This window comes from Euwallacea similis, chromosome 2 (assembly GCF_039881205.1).
Source record: "Euwallacea similis isolate ESF13 chromosome 2, ESF131.1, whole genome shotgun sequence".
Classification (NCBI taxonomy): domain Eukaryota; kingdom Metazoa; phylum Arthropoda; class Insecta; order Coleoptera; family Curculionidae; genus Euwallacea; species Euwallacea similis.
The window spans coordinates 1,645,329-1,669,726 of record NC_089610.1 but is presented as its reverse complement, the minus strand read 5'-3'; the positions used below and the strand labels follow the sequence as shown (position 1 = coordinate 1,669,726).

The 24,398-nt window shown below is 36.1% G+C and overlaps 3 protein-coding genes across 3 annotated transcripts in view; 1 reads left to right on the top strand and 2 right to left on the bottom strand.

The window, feature by feature from the left end:
- Positions 1–199: 199 nt before the first annotated feature.
- On the top strand, positions 200–7,023 carry Cds (CDP-diacylglycerol synthase). The gene is made up of 7 exons (XM_066404334.1): positions 200–356; positions 1,088–1,300; positions 1,364–1,540; positions 1,674–2,033; positions 2,178–2,327; positions 3,079–3,210; positions 3,708–7,023. The coding sequence occupies exons 1-7, from the start codon at positions 291–293 to the stop codon at positions 3,933–3,935; spliced, it is 1,326 nt and encodes a 441-aa protein (XP_066260431.1). The 5' UTR covers positions 200–290; the 3' UTR covers positions 3,936–7,023.
- Positions 7,024–8,345: 1,322 nt separating this feature from the next.
- Positions 8,346–15,325, bottom strand: LOC136419372 (protein spaetzle 5-like). The gene is made up of 6 exons (XM_066405654.1): positions 15,117–15,325; positions 9,908–10,028; positions 9,624–9,828; positions 9,347–9,566; positions 9,018–9,290; positions 8,346–8,966 (listed from the first exon to the last, which is right to left on the bottom strand). The coding sequence occupies exons 1-6, from the start codon at positions 15,323–15,325 to the stop codon at positions 8,798–8,800; spliced, it is 1,197 nt and encodes a 398-aa protein (XP_066261751.1). The 3' UTR covers positions 8,346–8,797.
- A 3,105-nt stretch (positions 15,326–18,430) lies between these two features.
- The window catches only part of LOC136419371 (EF-hand domain-containing protein 1-like), a 164,668-nt gene continuing 158,700 nt past the window's right edge, over positions 18,431–24,398 (bottom strand). Inside the window, exon 12 of the mRNA XM_066405653.1 lies at positions 18,431–18,437. Coding sequence (XP_066261750.1) covers positions 18,431–18,437 — 7 coding nt within the window. The remainder of the gene's footprint in view (positions 18,438–24,398) is intronic.

The following is a 24,398-nucleotide window of genomic DNA, read 5'->3' as shown; positions in this document are numbered from 1 at the left end:
GATTGCCAAAGCTTGACACATCTGCAATTCAATTCATTAAATTCTCTTACTCTAATTATATGACTCTATCTCGCACTAAAGCTAATAAAGCAGGACAACAATATAATCTAATTAGAACTTTCACTGACAGACGCCCTATGGCGCATGCGACATAACCTGGAAAGAATCGAATGTTTCTGTATTGATTTTTCTCGATGACCGATTTATAAACAATTTTAAGTGTATTTTTTTAATAGTCCGGCTAATTAGCAACGTTATTTATTAAAAAATTATTAATCCAACAGAACAAAATGTCTGAGATCCGGAAACGGAGAGAGTCTGATGGCACAGTGCTAGAATCGGCGGAATCGGACCATGTAAGTGTTGCTAGATAATCTGGAATAATGCTATTTTCCTTGGCCCTGAATTTGCAATTCCAATTTTCCTGCAAAATGTGTTTTATTTGCCTGTTATTAAAGTAACCATATAAGTCTTGGTAAAAAGTTCTGTTAATTAACCTTTGTGTTAGTTATTTCAGTTTATTTTAATTTAAATTAATGAAAAAAGTTTTGTAAAGGGCTTCACATTCACTCATTTTTGATATGTAGAGTTGGTGTAGCAAAGGTTGAAATGAGGCTCTCTTAAATCTATGACACTTGGAGATACTACAAATAGTGATTCTTAAGATCTGGCCAAACCAGATACTTGGCTTAATAGGATTTAACAAGTCCAAGCGTCCAAACATTATAATAGGGAACACCCTTAACAGAGAAATACATTTTAAAGAATTTGTATGCTCTAAACACCAATGTAGAATTATAGTGAATATTGCATGCTTAATTTTTCCTTCCTAAAATTGTCCTGAGTGCAAAGAATGCAGCATCTAATTCAGAAAAAGGATTTGGATAGGAATGTAAAAATTGCTAGAGAATGTGACATAGAAATGAACAACATCATCTTTGTGGAAACTTAAAACATATACATTCTCAATTATTATTACTGTCCGCCAGTCAATGTATAAATTAATTTGAGAATATCTTTTTGATTTATTTGGTCTAATCCATTACAATTTTCCCTATAAAGTTAAAACAAATTGCATTTATTCCAGATCGACAGTGAAGATGACAAAATTAAACATGCCACAGACCTTTCTAAAACCATCCCATCAGGAACTGATAAGGCTCCAGGCATCCTGGAATGGATTGTTAAAGATCTTCCAGAGAAATGGCGAAATTGGGCTGTACGAGCGATTTTCAGCTTAATTATGATAGTTTTCTTCTCACTTGTGATATACGGAGGGCCTCTTGCCCTCATGATTACAGTAAGTTCTTTTGAGATTACGTTCAAATTATCATACATTTGCATTTTTGTTAATTTGTTTTAGACTTTGGTAGTGCAAGTCAAATGTTTCCAAGAGATAATTAATATTGGGTATGCAGTGTATAGGATTCACGGGCTTCCATGGTTCAGGTCTTTATCGTGGTATTTCCTTTTGACCTCAAACTACTTCTTTTATGGGGAAAACTTGGTTGATTATTTTGGAGTTCTAATTAATAGGACGGTAAGTGTTGACATGATGACACCATTTTTCAACAGTATTTTATCCACCAAAAAAGTAAATTGTTTATGCATATTAAAAACGTGATTTTGGTTTGGCAGTGTATTTTCAAACAGGGCTGGTATTTAATTTTCAGGAAGGTCTTCGCTTTTTAGTAGCCTACCACCGCTTCATCTCATTCAGTCTTTACTGCGTGGGTTTTGTATGGTTTGTCCTATCTTTGGTCAAAAAATACTACATGAAACAGTTTTCTTTATTCGCCTGGACCCACGTAGTTCTGCTCATCGTGGTTACGCAGTCGTACCTGATCATTAAAAATATATTCGAAGGATTGATTTGGTTCATAGTGCCTGTCTCTATGATCATTTGCAACGACATAATGGCGTACGTGTTCGGATTTTTCTTCGGAAAAACGCCACTTATTAAACTGTCCCCTAAGAAGACTTGGGAGGGTTTTATTGGTGGGGGGATTTCTACAGTTTTCTTTGGATTGGTGGTAAGTAAAGGGTTAAAGGGGAAATAATCAAAGTTAAATCAGGAGAACTTAACTAGTTTAATATTAAGGCCTTTTTTGTTATCTCTCCGTCATATTGTTTTTCCCGTCTAAAGATTAAATCGCTGATGAGTAATTTACAATCAGATCTCGTATTGGATGTGCCAATACCCGTTCTTCGTGTGTCCAATCGAATACAGTGAAACTCTGGAAAAAATGACAATGGAATGTGAACCCAGTTCCCTGTTTAGGCTTCAGGGCTACTCTTTACCACTTTGGATGAATTGGCTCAAGATTGTAAGTATACGGTTTTTAATTTTACCTCACTAATGAAATAATAAATTGTTAGAACTTCGAAACGTATAATGATAAATTGTAGCCTAAATTTGAAGTTAAATACCTGTGAAAATTTAAAAAAAAATTAATGCGGGAAACATATTTAGGTAGAAGCATACTTGGACAGTAAAGATATTTAAAATCCAAGAGGCACAAGTGATATATCTAGTTGTATTTAATATAATTATTTGAATTTCGGGAGATTGAAAATGAAACTCCATATTTTGATGGTTTTGAAGATTTTCTGAAGAAGAAGGAAACTTAGGATCATACATCCTGAAATTTTGCAAATATTCTTTACCTTTATAGCTTTTAGACTATGGGAAACCTTTAAATTCTCCGTCGTGCAATCGGGCCCACTTAAGCAATAAGATCCTGGTAGAATTTCGTGATGAAATGGCAGGCTGAAAGGTCTTAGGAAGCAACAGCTTATACACTGGCTTTTCACTACAGAAATCAGCTAGGTGTTGCGACGGCGAAATTGTGAATACAATTGGCCTTTTCGGGTTGCGCTTTGCTTTGATTAGATCAAAGTGCTGAGCAACTATGCAACAGTGCAAACTGATCTTTCTATAATAAATATATGTTCGATGTCAATATTATAAATTTCAAACATTAACATACAGGTATTTAATAGAACCAGATGTATCGCTTGTGGCGTATTCCTTGTATCGGTCGGTATACAGTATAATAATAAATTGGAACATTGCAGTTTGGAGTAGGCAACACTATCTACTTATATCCCTTTATGCTGCATTCCCTATCACTGTCACTGTTCAGCAGCGTCATTGGGCCTTTTGGAGGGTTCTTTGCTTCTGGTTTCAAAAGGGCCTTTAAGATTAAGGTACGATATACATTTTTTCCTGGTTTACAAAGGTTATCACCATTCTTATTACTTTATTATTGCTCAGTTGATGGTTATTAATGTCTGTCCTGCGGACATCGAAAGATCGTTTTTTCATTGTGTAGTGTGAAAATAATTGAAAATTTCTCTTGACAGAGGTCCTTTGGTAACAATGTATTGTGAATTATGACCTAAAAAAATTAGAATTTTTTAGAACAAAAAAGAACCTTTTTTCCTGTTCTAAGATGAAAGAAATTTTAACCAGCATACATCATTTCAGAGAGTTCGGAAAGTTTCGCTTTAGTTATGTATTTGTTAGGTTACATTGCATTGACTAAACCAGAAGAGAAATTCAAATTTTGGGAGTCAATATATCAAACTAGTGCCAACTTTAACAGCGAGAATGTTTTCCCATAAAAATGGTGAAGTCGAAGTAGTCTTGTTGACAAATTAATTAGGGACTTAGTACGTTGGCCTTAAGCAGTTTTTTTCTTCAGGATTTCGGTGATGTAATTCCTGGCCACGGTGGTATAATGGATCGTTTTGACTGTCAGTTTCTTATGGCCACATTTGTAAACGTTTACATCAGCAGCTTCATCCAAACGGACAGCCCTCAAAAATTACTCTCTCAAGTCCTCTATATGAAGCCCGAACAACAACTCCAGCTCTTCCATATGTTAAAGGAATCGCTTGAAAATAGGAATATACTGGTTCCTAGTGTCTAAGTTCTTATTTATTCTTTGTACATTTGGTTGCATATTCCTCGATTTATTTATTTTTGATAGTGCCATTCTTATGTTCGTTTTTTATAGTTATTTTGTGTTGTTTTTGTGCTTGTTGAGTTTATGTTTTGCGAATAAGGAAGTGCAATGAACGCGACAGTGAGTATGAATGCGACAGTTTGGGAATTTGGAGGTAAAAGGAAAATTTGAGTGTTAGTTTTTATCAGGTGTAGGAGAAATGTGTATTAGGGGAAGTCAAGAGTTTTTGAATTTTATGAAGATTAATAGAGGAATCACAAAGTTTTAGCGATTGATGATGAGTCAATTTAATCACGAAGATTTATTACTAACATCCCACTGCTGTAAATTTATATAGTAAGGATTATGGCATATAAATGGCTACTAATTTGATTGGACAGCAGTTTTGTATCGGAATTAGAACACATGAAGTATGTCCTGTCATCCTCTAGTTTGATACGGATCGCCATCAAGTTATTTACGAGCAGAGAGAGCTTGTTGATTTTATTATTTGGAATTTTATTATTTACAAGAGTTTTAGTTTGTCTCTCTATGAATAGGTTGAAGAATGTTTGTGATGCCTCTACCAATCATAGATGCGAGGATTAAAGATTTAATTATTTAATACCAATTTGGTGATATGTCTACGCTTTAATAAAAATATGTTGTTTGAAAGTATTGAAGCCGAGAGCGGCACCACCAGTTAATGAAAATCTACTACGAAACTTCGACACTTGCAATAGACGCAGTTGTAACACATGAAGTTAGTTATTCGTTATATTTGTGGACATTGAATAGGGGGCTTATCCAAATTCTTTCTCGTGTTAAGTATATTTCTGTTTACTAATGAGATGTGTAGTCAGGCTCAGTTTTGATATAAGTAATCGCCTCTCTCTTCAATATTTTATAAATTGTTTTCTGTGGTAAAGAAATTCGTATTTAGTTTAAATGGTACAAGTGAAGGATAAGCCTTGAACGGTGGAATGCCAGGTGTGTTAGTTTAGGGACCATTAACGTTTACCTGATTTTTAGTTGCTCAGCCGTACTTACCGTAAATTATGTCATTTAGTTTATCATTAATTTAGAAAAGTAGGCAATTTCGGGCAGCCCTAATTAATGCAATTTTGATATATCAGGCTCGTGGCAGTGGCAATATGAATAAGGAACTCACAGTGAATGAGTGATGAAGTTGAAAGTCTAAACTACTTGAAATATAAGGAAATAAAAAAACTGCAAGCGTGAAACTAAATCAAAGAGACTACAGAAAATTTTAATCGGTACCTTAATGTTACAGTGCACATTAAGGTATAGACATGCAGCAAGTGCATGCTCGAATTCGAGATAAGTTTCTGAAACTGCGCAGGTGAATGTAAGAACTCATAGTCTTCTGTTTATCTTGATTTGCTTCAAATGTAAAATATAGAGACCAAATCCAAAGTTTTCGAGCTGAGTTGACATATTTCCAAAGTAAACTAATAACCTTTTGTACAATAGATTTTCGATCTAAAACTGTCAAATAAAGTCCCGATTTATATTAATAAATTATCGGTGTTGTAGGATATACATTAATCTATATGAATTACATGTTCACATTATTGCGGTTTTCAATTTTACCACTAAGTGCTAAAATTCAAATTCACAATAATGAAAGGATATATAATTGGCATATAGGTAAAGTCATAGCATTAGGTGGATAGGAAAATTAAGGACAATTAACAGATGTCCAGAAAAAGGAAGACAGTACCTAACCGTTTAAAATAATGCGATCTAGACATTATCAAAATGTCAATTTCCCTTGATTTCGTTATTCACCTAGTTGAGTGATATTTACTGTATGCAATAACGTAAGTATACAGGGTACTCGGTTTACGAGCCTCGTCGTTGGGATCTCAGTTAGTTGAAAAGGTACGAATTCGATTATAAATTGGGACAAAGTTGTATAATTTAAAGCTTAATAAAAGTGGGTTTTTAATTGAAAAATGTTATTAATATTTTTCTAAATATTTGTGAAAAATTTAAATTGTTTTTTTTAGTTTTTTGCATATAATGGGGAAATAGCTCAATATAAGAAGATGTAATTCAAACATTCTTAAAGGTCTTTTTAAGAGCGTTGCCAGATCTCTTTTAATGCACCAAGTGTTTTAGGATTGGAATGCAACTTCTGTTTTTCTTATAGTCTCCATGTTCGGTGTTTGCAAATTTGAGTAACCTTATTTGTTCCAAATTCCTAGGTACGTCACAATCTAGTCAATGTTGTCAAATTGATTAAAATAAAAACATCATTTGTTGGTAAGACCGGCGTGGAGCGATAAAATTAAAACAAAAAATATTTTGCTATCTAGCTTTTGACAGTTCGGTTATAAATTCGATGTTTCTAAAATCCAAAATAAATTGCATCCAAAGTATTTGGGCTTTAAAAATGTCGATTCTATAACCAGGCTGTCAAAAACTTGATAGTGAAATATTTTTGGATTTTGTCGCTTCATGACACTCTTACCAAAAAAAGAAATTTGTTGTTTTGACTTGCAAAAAAAAAACAAAAGTCGAATTTCATATCTAGAACACTTAATAGAATAGAAGAAAACTGACAACGTTGTTAAGAAAGTATTCTAAAAAGGCATTTAAGAATGTTTCGGTTCCATCTTCTTGTTTTGGATCGTTTTCGATTCATAAGTAAAAAATGAAAAAATAAAATTTCAGTTTTCACGGTTATTTGCAGAAATGTACTACACATTCGACTTGGCAACCAAGTCGAAAACCTAATTATTTTCCCTAATTTAGCCCACTTTCGCAAGATAACTGAGACCCCAATGTGGAACTTGTAGGACACCTTGTATACAACTGTACGTATAACAAACCTGGCAACTTTTGCCTTACGTGTTTTAGAGTCTAGGTAAATGTAATAAATAAATATATTTTCTATTTATTATCCGAAATGGTGATGTTGTAAATGGTTATTATTAAAGTCTTATATTATGTAGTACTATTTTAGTGGCTGTCAATTTGAGTCTTACTATACTATTAAATGTTGAAGTCTTCTACAATCTATTGAATAAATGGATTTAGGAACTAATTTGATTTTCTTTCCCTGTATTTTAGTCCGCAGGAGAAAAAGTAGCACTTTTCTTCTTTATTGCCATGTAATAGGTGTACAAAAAGAAACTGAGCACTGAAATTAGCCGTATTCAAAAACATACGTAGACGCCTTTAGTTGGTCCGCAATTTTGAGTATGTGCGGTTTAATCATCGTTCTTTATGTGATAAAAGTCCCTTGCCTACGAACTATCATTTAGTGCATAAAACATGATTTACAGATGGATTTTTCCAGGCAACATTTAAGAATATCAATGTTACTCTGTTTTAAACTGAAAAAAAATGCTGTTGAAACTATAGAAATGATTAATTCGGCTTGGGGAGATAATTCTATTGATGCTTCATCTATTAGGAGGTGGTTTAAGAAGTTTCATGAGGAAAATTTTTATTTTGAAGATGATCTACCACGTCAGGATGCAAACAACTTGTAGTCAATCTTTACTGAACCAAAATCTATGCCAAACAGAAAATAAGTTTGCAGGACTGTTAGTAGTGTGACCCAACAAGCAATTTCAGTTCGATGGTCTGTAATGGAAAGGATTCCAAAAGAAAGAAAATAGGCTCCTCACGAGCTAACCGAAGACAACATAAATTCAAGAGTTGACATTTGCATGCACATGCTTTCTCGGTATAAAAGAAAGGATTTTCTGTACAACAATCCAAAGCGTAGAAAAGCATGGGTTGATCCACGTCAGTTAAAAACCGAGTATTCATGTCAAGAAAGTTTTACTGTGTGTCTGAAGGGATTAGACAGGAGTCATTTACTACCAGGGTCTAGAACTCGGTCAAACCGTTACGGCTTAACGTTAATGGGCTCAAAGGATCAGATTAAATGAAGCTACGGAAGTTGGAAAGTGATATTTTTGCGTGACAATATTCGTCCGCATAAAGCAAAACTTCATCTCCTTAGGCTGGGAAATTCCCCAGCGTGCGGCGTATTTTCCAGACTTGGCTCCTTTCGACTTCCACTTATTCAGACCAATGCAGTCTCATCTAGCTGACCAGCGGTACTCAAAATTGAAAATGTTCGGACATGGCTCGATAACTATTTTGCCTCGAAACTACTAAGCTTCTATCGCGAGGGTATCGATTATCTGCCAGGTAAATGGCAAAAGATCGTAGATAGTAATGAAGATTATTTTGATTTTTAACATTTCCAATAAGTATGTTTTTAATGAAGCTCAAGTTCACCAAGAATATTCAGTTTCTTATTAAATAATTGTCTTTGTGTCGGAGATTGTCTAAGTCCAATTTTCTCTCAACATCGCACAAATTCCTCACGTTCTCTGGCAATGGCTTTTTCAGTAAAACTACGCAATACCGTATATTATTTCGTTGTATATAGCACTACAATAACGATCACAATACAGCAAAATACTATTCACAATACATCTAAACAGAACTATAGTGATATTTACTATCTACAAAATGTAACAGGTAAGTAAACTTGAATGCGTATATAAAACATAGAGATGGCATCACTTACAGTGCTCTCAATAATAACATTTATCTACATAATCTACAATTTAAAACCAACATTCACGTTTTAATAAAAATCTTGATTTAGGAATTAAACATTATTCTTTTAAGTAATAAATAAGGAAATCCTATATGCGTTTTGTTAAATAGGTCATGACATTTTTGCACTTTATACCAATTAATTAGCCACAAGAACGGATATTGTGCATTTAAGATTACATCTTCGATTAGCCCAACTTCCGGAAAGTTTCTGCCTATTTGGATAATAAATTAATCTAGGTATTAGAAACTGTGCATATACAACAACTAGGAAACCAAAAGGTGTCACTGTACAAATCGCTCCCGCTCCCTTCCAAAGCGATGAGCCTCTTCTGGACATACTTCTGTTCACACCGTGACGAATACCCTTGAGGCAGTTGGCATAAACCACTGCAGTTGGTGTCCCTATACCATCAACCGATTAATTTAAAATCGGTTTAGAAGTGAAAAACTTACGCGCACATCTCGCTTTTGACCAACTGAGTGTACTGCTGGTTCGTTTCTGGCATGTTCACTACGTACATCCAGTTCCCTTTGCTGTTCAAAGCGGCCCTTGGCATAATGTAATTGGACCGACTCCTGCAAAGGGTCTGACCGGTGATTGTAGCTTGCCTTTTAGCCCTCAGATGCGTGGACAGGGCAGTACTATTGGATAAGTGTGCTTTGGGGTGTTTGGAAGCGAATTGAATCGCCCGTTTGTGTCGTAGAGATCGTTTCAGTCTTTCGTTTCTGGATCGTTTCCCCAATTAACCGATTATGCCCTATACCTGTGCATTGATCCTTACCTCTTCCAGATATCATTAAGGTGAGTGTAGGTCGGAGGCGCGAAAATGGGCGACTGAAATGGGTTATATTGAGAACCTCCATTTTGCGGGAAGTTGCTGGTGTACTTGTACGTTAAAAAGGACCCGTCTTTATTGTAGTCTGGATACCCGTTGAATCCTAAAGAGAAATTATGAGGGGACAATTCCGGTTGCAGCGGCTTTGGTGGTAGATAGAATCCGCCTAAGCAATGAAGAAATTTAGATAAACACACGTAAAAATAAGTCGAAATAGGTCTACCTTGATCAGAAAATGATTGAGGTGGTTTTGGGATATAGATAGGTTGAGGATAATGGTATCCCCCATCGTTGCCCTGTATATGGTTCTGTCCGAACGAAGGAGGGCCGTACACAGTACTGGGAGGTGGAAAGTATACGGTGTTAAATTCTTCCTTGATTTCGTCGATAATCAAAGTTTTGTGATCGAACTGCCATTTCTGGATGAGCTGGAAAATGATTTCGCTGAAAGCATAGCGGCATTTGAGCACATAGAAAGGAGTCGTCGAGACGAATCAAGAGACTTACCCCGGATAGTTTTCTGGATGCTCGCAATAGGTCAATCCAGGCCTGGCACAGGGAGGGGTTTTGCCGGGAGGTGCGGGAATGAATTTGCAAGCTGGATTGGGACCGTATTCTGGAGTGCACACTGAATCAGATTTCTTGATCCAATTAAAGATTAACCATAACTGGAAAAGAAATTTACCAGGCGTACAATACAATAACTTAAAGGCAACTTAAATACAAGGGAACGGTGTGGTCATTGAAATCGTTTAATTCCAGAAACGAGTTTGCTTAAAAAAAATTTTAAAGTTACAAATATTGGACTACCCTAATGGTTTTCTATGGCAGAGTTGGTCACTGTTACCTCTTAAATCCAGGGACGTATTCTTCGAGGGAAATATATTGATTTGGTGAATATTTCAAATTTCAAACTTTCAGATGGCAGTCGACCTGCCGTGGACCATTCAAGGAAAACCCGAATGTAGTTTGCTGCACCTCGAAGAAAAATCTACAGATAAGTGAATCTTAAAATTTGCTCGGCTTCGCTCTACCGTGCTCCCATAAATTCGAGATTTTTTATCTTCTCTACATTCATATGTAGGTAATATGTGGTACCTGAACAATTTCTCAAGAGGAATTTGAGAAATTTGCTCGGGGATTCCTTAAAATTCCCCTGATCATTCAATCTACCCGCCCTGATCGGGAGTCAATTGCATCCTTTCAAGTCGTTCATGAAACAACAGAGGAGGTGTTAGGACTTGCGACGCATTGTTATATCATGGATTATTGTTGTGTTATTTATTAGTTTAAATGTTCAAAGTGAGTTTAAGAAACTGATGTTACGCCCATGGACAACCCCAGCCATTGGGTAATACTGTTGGAATTCCCAGCGCTTAACACCCATCTTCGGCTGAGGGAAGTTATTTTATGATTGGGATTTCCAGCACTATTCTTTGTCGGACTAAAATTGCGAATCAAAATTAAAGGTACCGCCAAAGAATACAATAGCTGGGCTCCAATAAAAATTCAGCGACCATGCCTCTATGTGCTACGCTTTAACGCGACAAGGTAGCCTGGAAGCCGCTAATGAGGCCTTATCGGGAGTACGTCTATGGGTGTTACATCTCCGTATTAGTACTTAAGGAGGGTGCGAAACTGAAGAAGCTCTCTTTTCTCGCTACTTCATCACGGACTCGTGCGCGCTAGATTTTTCTCGTCAACATTCTTTAAATAACTTATTTCTCGATATTGTATAGTTGTTAATGTTACCAATAAACCTTTGTTAAGTCAAGAAGGTTTAGGTTCTTTTATACGCGAAAACAGTGTCTCTGAGACTGCGAACTCAGGGTGGTCCTTTATAATCGATCAATCCAGTTCACGATTATCGTATCGAAAGGGGTGAATCGACCCAACTACGTACACGCGCCAAATTTGGACCAAACAGGAGGTCCATAAAATCACAGGGACATTGGAAATTCGCTGCCTCAGTTCAAATAATTTAATTAGATTTACAGAGCAAGTTAGAGATCGTATCCCAGAAACATCAGAAGCGTCTTAGAAACATAAAAAATAACCACTTTTCCCCCAATACTTAAAGTTTGAGCATTGTATGACCTGGGTCGTTTTTGGACTCACAATTTCAGATCAAAAATGTTATAATTTAAGGATAACGTTTCCTCCCTCTTTTGGAAAGCAGTGCAACAGGCCGTGGTGTCTTTTAAAAGATTTTCCCCGTAAAAAAAGCATAGACAATAAAAACAAACAAAATAAAAAAATTATAATAAATGCTCAAATTGCGTTCCATTAACCTCCAAACATTTGATAAGCCTATTTTCCACTGATAATATGGCACTTGCAATTCGATGTGGCTCAACCTCTGCAAACGCTTGGTTAATCTTATTTTCTAGCTCTTCAATGTTATTAATATGTTCTCTACCATAGACTTTTTCTTTTATTGTACCTGAAGTAGACAAAACAATTTAAGATACATTTAAGAGGTTTTCATTTATTGTACCCCAAAGGAAAAAATCCAAAGGTGTGAGATCTGGAGACCTAGCTGGCCAGTCTCAGGGTCCCAAACGCCGTATCCAACGATCTTCAAAAATGTCTGTTAAGTTTGCAGCAATATTACGTGTGCTATGAGCGGGCGCACCATCCAATACATACCACAAGTGTCTTAAATTAGATAATGGTAAATTGTCTAGATAATCCACTACAACTTCGTTAATAATTCTGACATAACGATCACTGTTCAAATTTTCTCTATAAATAGTAAACCTTAATTCATTATTTTTAACTAAGCAAAAAACATTTAGACTAAATTTATTTTGTAACCCACATTCCCAAATCACAAGAGGGTTTCTATCTGCCCAAAAATGTTGGTTGTGACTATTAAATACGTCCTCACGATCAAATTTAGCCTCATCAGTCCAAATGATATTTTTTAAAAAGTCACGATGTTCATGAATTTTTGCTAGTAAAAATTCACAAAAATTTACTCGCCTTTGAAAATCTGTTGGAATTAAATGTTGCACTGGCGTAAATTTGTAGGGATGCATATTATATTTGGCTAAAATTCTTTCCACGGATCCGTTAGAAACGCCCAAATCTGCAACAGCTCCTCGAATTGAACATTTAGGATACGCATTATAGTAGCCAAGAACATTTATAACATTTTCTTCCTTGGCACGATGCCGCTCCGTCTTCCATGATCCGGTGTTTAAAAAGTTATTTCTTATTTTAGTAAACTTATTTGGAGTAATTTTGGGCCACTGCGGATACTTAAGATTAAATCACTGTAATGGTATCGTAGTTGATATGTTTGTCTATGCTGACGTCACCCGTGCGATTATCGAAATATATAGGAGCTAAAAAGGGGGCAGTTTTCGGAATCTCGAAAACGGATGGGTTTAGAGATAAGGTAATGTTAACAAAAGTTGTAGATTTTTGAATTCTGAACCCGATACTGTGGAGAAAATTGAAGCATTCCATTTTAAATAAGCAAGTTATTGACGTTTGAAGTCATACCATTTCGGAGGTTCAGGGGGACCGTTTTTAAAGTGTGAATATATCAAAACATAGTTTGTGAAATCCTCTTGGAGCCTCAAAAGACTTATGCCAAAATTCGTGGTGGTTAGCGCACAATATCGATTTCCGTGGGACCTTGCATCTCCGAAAATTTTCAAATTATCCGGAATAATTCGGAAACAGTAAATTTTAAAGGTAAGATACCTTACATAAAGTGACCTTAAAATTTGATGATAAATCCGAAAATTGCAAAAAAAATGGGGGTTTCGATTTAAAATAACGAAGTTGGTAGCTACTTCCGGTATAACCGGAAGTGTCACAAAGTTGAAAATATTTTCCAGAGGTAGATCAGGTCGATAAAGATTTATGTGAATTTTTTAAAATTTTTATATTTGATGGTTAACCAGATACTTCTACTGATTATGTTTAGCTGGTACACCCTGTACAATAAAATAAAGAACCAGATCTGCAGTAAGCGCCTTTCTCAATCGTTAAAAATTTTCATATTATAGAGAGAAAAGAAGAGAGGATTTTATGATTACAACAATAACTGTTTTTTTAATGTACCAAAGAAATTACGATTCTAACAGTTTGCCACTGGAATCATGACCCTTTGATCACGATTTCACAAGTGTCGAAAGACAATGTCTCTGATCTAGCACTGTTTGCTATTTGATCTACTGAATCAGCAGATGTATTGAAATTGAAGATAAACAAAAATGCCATTGTTAAATACTTTCCCTTGAAGATTGGTGAAGTAAGTAACCGTAGATGCCTAGTTATATAAGGAAGAGTTAGTTCAACAAGAGAAATGTGCATGATCTGAAGACCCGATATATGTGGAACCAGCAAATCATGCTAGATCAGAGAGACTTTCCTGCGAGGATTTTGAAGTCATGTTCAATCCATTACGACCCTAACTCCTTTGGTAGGTCAAGTGAAGTGGCTGTTTTTATAATTATAAAATCATCCCTTCCTGCCCTTCTGAGTTTGGCTTGACTAAGAAGTGTTTAATGATCCGGAAGAACAGCGGGCTTACTACAGATTTGGTTCCTTGTTTTGCCATATATGGTGAATGTTGGGCGACCGATAGTGAATGATGAAGTCATCATTCACTCTCGATAGTATTTTTGTTTTTGTTAGGATTAATAAGAGATCTTATCATGTGCTTATGAACAGGTGTACCGTAATATTCTTATAGAGCTGCGGACAAACATATTTCCAACGGTGTAGGAGTACCCGATACCATGTCACGCCAAAAGAACGTAATTAAACTGAAAAAATGTCGATATCATTTATTTCATAAACACGTCCCTGATGTCAAGTCGCATGTTACACATTTACCTGACAAGAACATGAATCAAAAAGTCAAGAATTCTCTGAACGATTTATCGGTGGAAACCTTGCTCAGGTAATGAATATTAAAACACGTATTAAAGCACCCACTTTGCGAGATTTATTATTATTATTATTATGTTAATGGAGTCGTAATAGTGAACTGATTTTTTCATTCTTGTTTTGTCTCTCCCTCGTCAAAATAATTAGCATTCCTTGGCAATGTATGAAATTAATAATAATAGTAATGAAACCGGTACCAATGGTGAGGCACTACCGGTTTTGCCACGCATAAATTTCCCACAAAAGTTACAAATTATATAACATAACAATTGTTTATTGAAGAGAAGTTTCTGCTCTCACATTAATCACCTTTTTCTGAATTTTTTTTTGGGTGGCTTATTACTAGCGCTGACTGCTTGTATAATTTTAATTTAATCGACGTAGATTTCTACAACTAGTTTGAAAGAAAGTAAAAGGTCCTTTCCAAATTACACTAATAACTTATAAAATAAAAACGATCGTTAACAGATTATTTGATTGTGATATTTCGATCCGGAAAGGTCACCGATGGGAGAGAGATCGCTGTATTAGGACGTCGACCAGCAATGGAACTAGGATTGTGGCTAGCTAAGGAGATATAACAAAAAGTAGAAACATGATCATCAATAGTAGATAGAGATTATTTCTTCCTCATTGCTGCACGATTCAGTTCTGTTCTAAGAAATTATAGAACACTCGAGAAAGGTGGCTAAGGCTTAATGGTCATCACAGCATACCATTAGAGCATTCATGTCCACGGCATTTATTTTACCTGACAAATTAGATGGACATTACATTTTGAAGTAGGTTACATATCACAATTTATCACGGATGGTTTTCTCTTGTCTTGTTATTGCCGCTGGTCATAAGCTCGCGTTGTTCCATGTGACGCTGAAAGAGGTTGCTGGTAGAGCCTACCACTGAGTAATTGAGGTATTTGTTGAAGAGCATCTGACCTTTATCCCCATTCTTTCCAAGATCTGCAGAAGTCTCTATGGGCCTCGGCTTTGAATACTTCTCTGTCACAAGCATCCCCATTTGGTGGATCTTTTGGTTCTACTGAACTCAGCTATTAGGTTCAGGTCGCTGGTAATATTGGAGGTATTATGCTTTGTCGCTGGTAATAAGTTTAGTTGTCGGCTTAAGATTTTCTTTTCCCCTACGGTGGAAATGTGAGATGCTGCTATTCCGAGGACATAAATCCTGCATGGGTTGATTGTCTCTTAACAGATATTTATTCGGTTGTGGTTCATACAGTCGCCATTTTGTCAATATCTTGTTGCGTGGTTGGATTTTGATTCTTCTTTTTAGCATTTTTTCCCCTTTACGCAATTCTTAAGTCATTTTTTCCTTGACAATTCATCAACCTGAACTAGCCTGAACCAATGACAAATCAATGAAATTTCGTTGGCATTCAGGATATTGTTTCCTTTCAATCGGTGATAAGTGATCGTTTTTTTAACCTTATAAATCATATCACTAGTGTCGTAAAAATTAATGACCCGTGGCTAAATCAGATATGCATCGATACATATCTCGCTGTGAATTTGATTAACTAGATCCTGGTTTACTAATGAAAAACATTGGGAGGAGCCTGACAGGTCAAATATCAAAAACACAAAAACAATAATGATTGCTCTAATCACCAATTAAAATTATATAGTAATGACAACAATTATTTATATATTTTTTACTCGCTGTTATTAGGATTGTTCTTTGTTACCCTTGACTGAGTTTTTGTCTCACTCACCGTTGTACTGTTGGACGACTACTGTTTCTATTCAGGTTGTTAGTTATGTCAGCCAATAATAATCGATTAGCATGTTAACAAGTTTTTAGTAATTGGAACTGGTTGGTATGAATTGGGTAAAATGAGATTCATTAGTGGATTTCAAATGCGTTATTTCTAGAATTTAATTTTTTTAATAAAATGTTTGTGTATCTACCTCGTCATCATTAAGAATTTGGTTTGTTAAAAAAAAAAGATGTTTTTTTTTTGAAAATACAAGTACAATCGTTTTCTTAACTGTAGTGGCTGGTATGTGTCTTAAATGGTATATTTATTGAACTTCCTTCGGTTAAATTGGAAATTTGCCAGTTCATTAGGCAAGAATTAGATGCGTACAGACGCATATTTTTTATGCAATTTTTTTGTGAAATTTTGACCCACTACGCCATTGCAATTTTAATGAAAATTACCTCACTTATCCCTTTATATCGAGATAAATTATCAGTTTGATAATATACTAAGCAGTGGCGTAAAGTGGCTCTGAAATTAGATAAAAGATATTTGAAGGAAACTATTTTCAAGAAGACTCCTAGAGAAAAAGTTTTGCGCTACTACAATTTTTTGCTCAAAATTAATCAAATTCTTTCTTTATCTCTATATAAATCGCCACAATGGTTTGACGCGAAGCATCGAAGTCCGAAACTAGCACTCCGATACCAGAAAGCCATATTTCAAGGATTATTGTGAAATGTGCCTTTTTAATCTTGCAAAAATTGCTAATTTTAAGTATTCATTTAATTTTTTATGTCCACATAAATTATCAATCAACTCACTCGACACTAATAAGCTGTGGCGCACTGGAAGACTAAGGTGAAAAAGGAAATATTTCAAGGAAAATTTATTCAAAAATGCATAACTTATTAAGAAACATCTTATGCCACTGTGTTTTTCTGAAAATGAGTACAATTTGTCCTGTAGATCTACCTAAATATCAATTTGATGTGACCCTCAAAAATTGAGTTCTAAGAAGCCAAACTTGGGGAAGGGAAGTTCACAACTAATGATTTTTGAAAAAATTATTCCACCCAAAAAGCCCAAAAAAGGTCAAAAAAGACTCTGCACCATGATTACAATTTTATTGAAAATTCATGCAGATCCTTCTTTATGTCCACGTATAGATTATCAACTAAATTGAGTGCCTACTAAGCGTTGGCGCACTGAGACTCCGAACTTAGAAAAGAGGAAAAATTATTGTTTCTCAGTCTTTTAGTATTTATTTCTCTATTACTCTTCATTATAAGAAAATTTCGCGGCTGTTTCCTGAGCTCACATTTTTCCATTTAGACCGTTGACCATATCCTGGTGATATAACGAAAAGGACTAAACGAACAGTAATTAACCCAAACCAAATATGCGATGGAAAAATGTGTCAATGATGTTGAATTATAATAAACATTAGGCGTTAAGATTACATAAATGATAGGTAGGCACTTAATGAATTAATAAAACATAGAAAGTAAAATTATATGTTGCACACAGTGGAGCAGCATTCTGTTCTCGACCAGTCTATTACATCTGAAAATTATGGTTTTTTAAGCTGGAAATAGGCTATTATAAGGCCATAAACCGACTGATTTCATTATTATAAGACGAAATCTAAATTGACGTAAACTAATAGTTATTCAGTCTTTTCACGATCACGGGTAAGGTACTTTCTACTGTCGACAGAAAGAGCAGCCAAGAATTCGTAATTATGTAAATCCGGTTCGGGCCTTGCCTTGCAGCTACAAATTACTGTTAAATCTCTTTTGATTTGTGTTATAGGGTGTCCCAAATACCACTTAGCATTAGTGCCACTTAGCTCCAACACAGCAAAGGATAGAAAGAAGTTGGTTCGTTTAATGAAAAGTTACCACTCTTTAACCTTTTGTTTTGATTTGAGGTTTGAAAAATTTGAGATGATGAACTTTTTATTCATAAAACATGCTTGTACTACATAGTTGAAGGATAAACTAAATGGAATTCACTTTAGGGGTAAAAAATCCACGGTCATATTAAAAAAAATTATGACGGTATTGGTATTGGGGTGACAATCACTATTTTCAAAAGGTAATATGTTCCCCTTATAGAATGAAAGGAATTTAAACATAGCCGTACTAAACATACCTTGATTAGACTTGTAGTTTTCGATGTAAAAATTAATAAAATTTTCAGTTAATTATTCATAGAATGGTTGTTTGTCTTGTCACGCAAAGAGGGTGTAGAATCGTATAGTTGTGACGATTGTCTTCTCAGCCCTTCAGTTTTTCTTGACATGTGTACGAATTCGTATACCAATAGATGGGGTTCCTTATTCGTGTAATCAGTATTAATGTAATCTATTTCATTTTTTGTGTTATTTAGTTTTTTCTATTTCATTTACTCTCAGTGTGTGTCTGTGCTCTAGCAATTGTCTGCAATCAGACCTGTATATTTTTGTTGCAGGTTAGTTTAGGTTTGGTTCGGATGCTCTTCGTAGGGCGTATTTCGAAGAAAGGTAATAATAATGTGCTCGGCTTTTCGAACTGTTGTTGTCGAGGCGATTGATGGAATCCCGTTGGTAGATCTCCAAATAACAAAAAGGGCAAAGAGCTATGGAAAAACAAAACAAGAGAGAGCGGTCTACTGAGAGGAGTTGATGGAACAATGGCAGGAGAAGAAGAATCAAAATGAGGGATGGGCACGGGTTTTTATTAAAGACGTGGCCGGATCGCAAGTGGGTAGAGATGAATCACTTTCTTACTCAGACTATGACGAGACATGGCATTTTCGAGATATACCTCCATAAAATAAAAAAGAAAACAAACTGGACATGCTGGTCCGGTGGAGAAAGGGGTGATGTTAAGCACATTGTTCTCCATTGTGACACTTTGTGATGGAGAAGAGTGTAATAGCGGAGAAATGCGGGGAGGAGGTTACCAAGAGAAACGTGGGGGATCTGTTGCTAAGATCAAAGGAGGACTGGGAGGCCACGTGCAGCATGATGGTGAGTATAATAAGAGGGAAATCAGAGGTCGAAAGGAAATAGGAGAGGGATTAATCCTATAGCCACTCCCCACTCCAAGTAATGCTTGATGGCAGTTCGGGGTGGACAATTAGGTAAAGAGAGGAAAAAGGGTTTTAGTGAGTATTCGGGAATAGTCTAGCAGTGAGTACTACACTACTAAATTGAGCAAGATTCTACCACCAACAGTCTAAAATGCGTAAACGCATTTCTCCAGCCTCCTAGAAAGAAAAAGGTTATTTTAAGTTAGTTCAGGTTTAATATTAATATTGGGACTAATTTTACGTCTTCTTCAATATCTCAAAAACGAAACTTTTCTTTCTCTCTAAAAATAATCACTCTTCTTTAATTTAACCAACTTTATATCTCCAACCATTTTAAAGGTGCCATATGACATTTACGACACCCCGTATATTAAGGTGTTTCTAGAACGGAATAGAATGGTCCAGGAACATATATCTGGGAAATTGTTCTGCGTTATTCTTCGAATCAAACTCCAACAGTGGGAATACACTTACGTGAAATCCAACTATTTTACACCTTCATATTGCAAGGTTTCAAGGCGTTTGAAGAAAGCTATTGCTACACTAAAACGTTATTTACATATAGCCCATTACACGTTAGACATGACAATGATTTGCATTTTATAAGCTATTACGTTCATATGGCAGCAGATTGTTCTCAACAACTCCATTGCGCAATAATGTTTGATAACAAGATCACTTGGTTTTTTTCACTACTCCAAAGGAGTTCTTCAGATAGTACCATTCAAATACCATCATCTTCCATTGTACGTATAAGTAACTTCATTACCCAACATTAATTAGCAAACATTTTTTGAAGACCCCACGATCTTCTGGCTCCCCAACAACACAACCTCATTAGCAGCACACAAGTGACCCCACATTCGGTCTAGACAGGGAACTAATTCTAGACCTACTTACTAAATAAAACCTCAATTAGCATCTGCTTAAGATCAAAATGCCATTGTTTCACCGAAGGATCGTTGCGTAATTCAATATATCTTTCGATGTAATTGATTTGCAAGAGATGATTGGTCAATAAGGGGCCCTTCATTTTTCTGTCTGGTTAATGATTGCCAAAGGTGATTGTTGCGTGTACAAAAGCTAGATGAATGATGGAGCGTTATTGTACAGGAAAAAATTTGGTTTTGTTTTAGTGTCTCCCGTCTGATGCCAGCTTCAATGCCATTTTCAAGCCGATGTTTCTCAAGATATAGCTGTTGGTTAATGGTCTGAAAACCCCCACGATTTCCCGCACATGTTTTTACACGTTCATAGGAAAATGCCTTCCGTTGCGGACGAGATAAAACATCGCCGTGTAGGCCAGGTGGGTATGCAACGATAGCGATCTATCAAAGGTGAGTCCCAGGTACTTCATTTCTATAGCACGCAAAGGACATTTGCAGGCAAAACTTAAAGAAACGAAACCAGTTCCAAAAGATTGTATCCGCGATCGTAGATCAATGCATCCAGAAGAGACAACAGCTCTATGAAGTGATACAGTTAACGCTCCTCTCCTTCGTCTCAATATAAGGATGGATGATGAGGATCAAAAAGTAGGCACATATGATTCTGAACGCACAATAACCCTGCTGCGGGTCATATGTGCGTATTGCACTGCGTCCAGCGAAGCAGTGCAAGCATTAGCGGACACTCCCCTCATCGATCTCCTTTTCGAAGAAAAAACGGATAACGAAGGCAAACAGGAGAGGGGCCAGAACAACGACCACTCGGGCATGGCCGAAACGATGGACGAGTTTAGAAGACAAGGGCCATTGGACTGAGAAATTAATTACGGACTTAGAAATCTGGATTTGGTATATATGTAGACGTCTGAATTTTTACTTAACTCGGACTTAGCGATCACGGAAGCTTCAGACAGTTCACGCATCGAACGGGGAGAACCGAGCTGAAATGACTGACTTGAGAAGTCGTCAATTCCTCGGAATACTGCGTCTTCTAGGCCAGAATTTTAATCACCAAAAGGAAGAACTAAACGCGAACGTGAGCTCGTTAACACCGGAATCTTTGGCGAAAAGTAAAATTAAATGGGACAGATGCAGCAATACCATTTCTGCAACGGTTAAAGATGGTGATAGGATGCAACGTAGCATTCGAAATGCCTAATCCTACCACCACACCATATCTACGACCTTAGTAAAACAGAACCATTTAATTCACGCTTCTCCAACTCCGACGTTTTTATCCCTCAGGGACAGTTCCGGGTCTTCGCAAATTTGAACAGGAACCCCCGACATTTTTAGTGGGTGAGCACTAAAGGGGGAATCCCACACTACCCGGTCAACAGAGCAACAGACCGGGTGTCTTTTTGAAGAGTTTCCTCGAGAACTTTACTTTAATTGAAAACAGAATTGTGAGTCCAAAGAAAAATGGTTTTTTCAGAAAAGCCAATTTACTCATTGTGATTACCGTTTTCCTGGGATTGGTTGCAAAGTTCGCCCTCTCCTACTTAGCTATAAATCTTTGAAAGCGCGACATGGGTTTCCAAATCATCAGCTTTGAATGATGAGTCGGGGATATTCGCATTTGTATGCAGTCATCAATTAATTATTATTTCTCTGCAAAGTTAAATTAATTGTCGTATCTTACATCGCGTTAAATTACCCAGAGATTGTCTAACACTAAATCGACATTTCCTAGCCTAGTAGGACTTATCTGGTAAGAGTAATAAATCAAGTAATTACTTTAGAAAACAGCTCGACACCTTTAATAGCTTTAATAGCTCTATTAAAGTTAATTGGCTAAGCCTGCAAAAATGCTCTCTTAAGAAAACCAAGCCTCTTCCAGTTAAGGGCATGGTCAACTAGCCTAGGGGAGAGCTGAATAAGTGCTTAGGTTGAATTTGTTAGTTAATTGAAAATCGGTGAAATTAAGTGAATTCTCTGTTACAATCTTAAACCAAATGATTCAGAATTCTGGCCTTTCGCTCTTTATTTTCTTCTGGTTTTTAATTCTTCCATCTTTCTGGCGATACTTGAGACCAACAGGGAAAAATTTAATAAGCTATAATTGTGTTTTCCCTAGACATGAGCTGTACTCTCAAGGAGTTGTATGTACAGAGTAGGTAAAGTTGGGCGATGGCCTAAAGAGGTGAACTTTCCTGGTCAGCGTTTTTTCTTGAAACTGTGGAGACGGTGATTAAAAATTTCGCCCATGGCGTCAGGCTTTCTAAGGTCGGCCCTGCATGTACATAATCCTTTCTAAGGCATTCTAGAATTAACGAATAAATCACGAAACTCACCTGAAAGACCCTGTGATATTTCAACATAGATACCTATCGTTGTTACTAGTTTATACAGGGTGTAACATCACGAAGATATTTCAAGGAGCAATAGTGCTATGGAAAATAATAAAAAATGCTAGTAGGCCCATGATCAAATTTCCGCTATTTTCAATATATAAGGTGGCAAAGTTTCATATTTTTTCTCATATTTTGCGTTTTTCTCACATATGCCTTGAGTTAAATTTTTTAAATTTCATGCACCTATTTTCTTTAAGATCCTAGACAAATCCCTAAGACAAAATATCAAATACGTCAGTAACCATATACGAGGTGTAATGTTTTTTAGGTTATGTACTATTTTAAGTTTTGTATCTTTTTGGGGAACATCCTGTATGAATTCTGATACCAAATTTAAATTCCTGCTTCAATTCTTCACTTTCATGGTTTCTTGCGGTATTTTCGTATCTTTCACCGTTTTTGTAGAATTTGCAAAAATATCTATCGACAAAAATTAAGAATGTAAAGGAAGTAGAGAAAAAGATGCGGCTCAGTTATTCGCTCTCTGAAGCACATTTAATCACATTTTTTAAAATAAAAATAGATCTAAATGAAAAAGAAATTACAAAAACTGTTGACAATGTCTTTTAAAATATGTGAAACTTTGGCACCCTGTATGTCGAAAACGGTGCGTTTTTGACCATGGGTCTATTACCACTTTTGTGTTACTTTGCAGAGTATTATCGCCCCCTGAAATATCTCCATGATGATATATGTTATACCTCGTGTAGGGCAAATTAGTGCAGTGCCTCAGATATGTATGTAGGAAGACGATAATGAGCGGTAGTTCAATTAGTAGAAACTCAAAGTTATACCTACGAACGAAGGTCACATTTTTTTCGTTCTATATAATCAATGAATGAAATTCGGTGAATCGGCGAAGCTGACAATAGAAGAATAAGATTATATCATAGACGAAGATTTGCTTGTTTTTAAATGTCATTACAAATGTAATGATTTATGTGATGATTACAAACAAGGTTCTATCGAGTCATTTGCCCGCAACAGTAATTAATTTCCACTTGCCGAATATACCACGTTGAGAAAGAAATATAGTGTATCTTTCAAGTTATCGAATGCTTTTGAGTTATGCAAGTAGCGAATTGAAACATGTTGCAAATACCTCGGGTACAAATAGGTGCTTGTCCTGTGTAATTATGCAAATGAGAAAATTTACTGATAAAAATATTGCAAAAGTAGATAAATAATGGCAAGAAATGCATTTGGGAAAGTCGATATATTTCTATTACAATAGGCGAGATGTTACATAATGAGTTATTACTTCATGGGTGAGATACCTTCGAGTTCATGAGGCCACATCATGACTGCCAAGAAACGTTGATACTCAATTAAGACAGTTCAGCCACAGGAAACTCAGTTCTTTTTCAAAATATAACAAACTGCATGCAGTACCGGTCTTATGCGGGACGAGATTGGGCAACAGTCCAATGCGGCAGACTTCTCGTTTGGCAAATTTTTGGCGGCTTCTGTTTGGGGTGGGGAGGCCGGTGATTAAAAATTTCGCACAAAGCGCCAGACTTGCTAAGGCCGGGCCTGGTTACCGCTCCCAAGAAAGATAACAAGTTGGTGCCACATAAAATGCTATTTGGAACACGCTATCCATTTCCACACGATCCAACTGTTGTGAAGACATAAAATTCTATAAACTTTATGGCATTTGAATTTTTAACATAAATCTTGGTTAAACTTTTTTTCGGAAAATGTTTCTTTTTAATTAAGTTTTTAGAAATTCAATGAGCACCACCCTAAATGATTTTCAATCAATTCTGTTAGCTGACTGTAAAACGTAAGATCAGTGGGGTAGCAGGTAGAAGTAGCGGGCGTCTCCAAGTAGTAAATATTACTTTTTCGTAATTTCAGAAACTCCCCTCACTGCATTCTTGATTTTGAGGTAAACAGGCAATTTTCCAATTTTTCTTAAAGTTATTCAAGACCTGAAGATATACAAAATCAGACCATCTTCCAACCAACCGAATTTACCGATAATCTTTTTC

Coding starts and splice junctions, on each gene's coding strand:
- Cds (XM_066404334.1), top strand. CDS start 291: ATGTCTGAGATCCGGAAACGGAGAGAGTCTGATGGCACAGTGCTAGAA. Junction 2,034..2,177: donor CAGTTTTCTTTGGATTGGTG/GTAAGTAAAGGG, acceptor ATTTACAATCAG/ATCTCGTATTGGATGTGCCA. Junction 3,211..3,707: donor AAAGGGCCTTTAAGATTAAG/GTACGATATACA, acceptor TTTTTTCTTCAG/GATTTCGGTGATGTAATTCC.
- LOC136419372 (XM_066405654.1), bottom strand. CDS start 15,325: ATGGGGATGCTTGTGACAGAGAAGTATTCAAAGCCGAGGCCCATAGAG. Junction 10,029..15,116: donor AAGACAAGAGAAAACCATCC/GTGATAAATTGT, acceptor AATCTGATTCAG/TGTGCACTCCAGAATACGGT. Junction 9,829..9,907: donor CATCCAGAAAACTATCCGGG/GTAAGTCTCTTG, acceptor ATCATTTTCCAG/CTCATCCAGAAATGGCAGTT.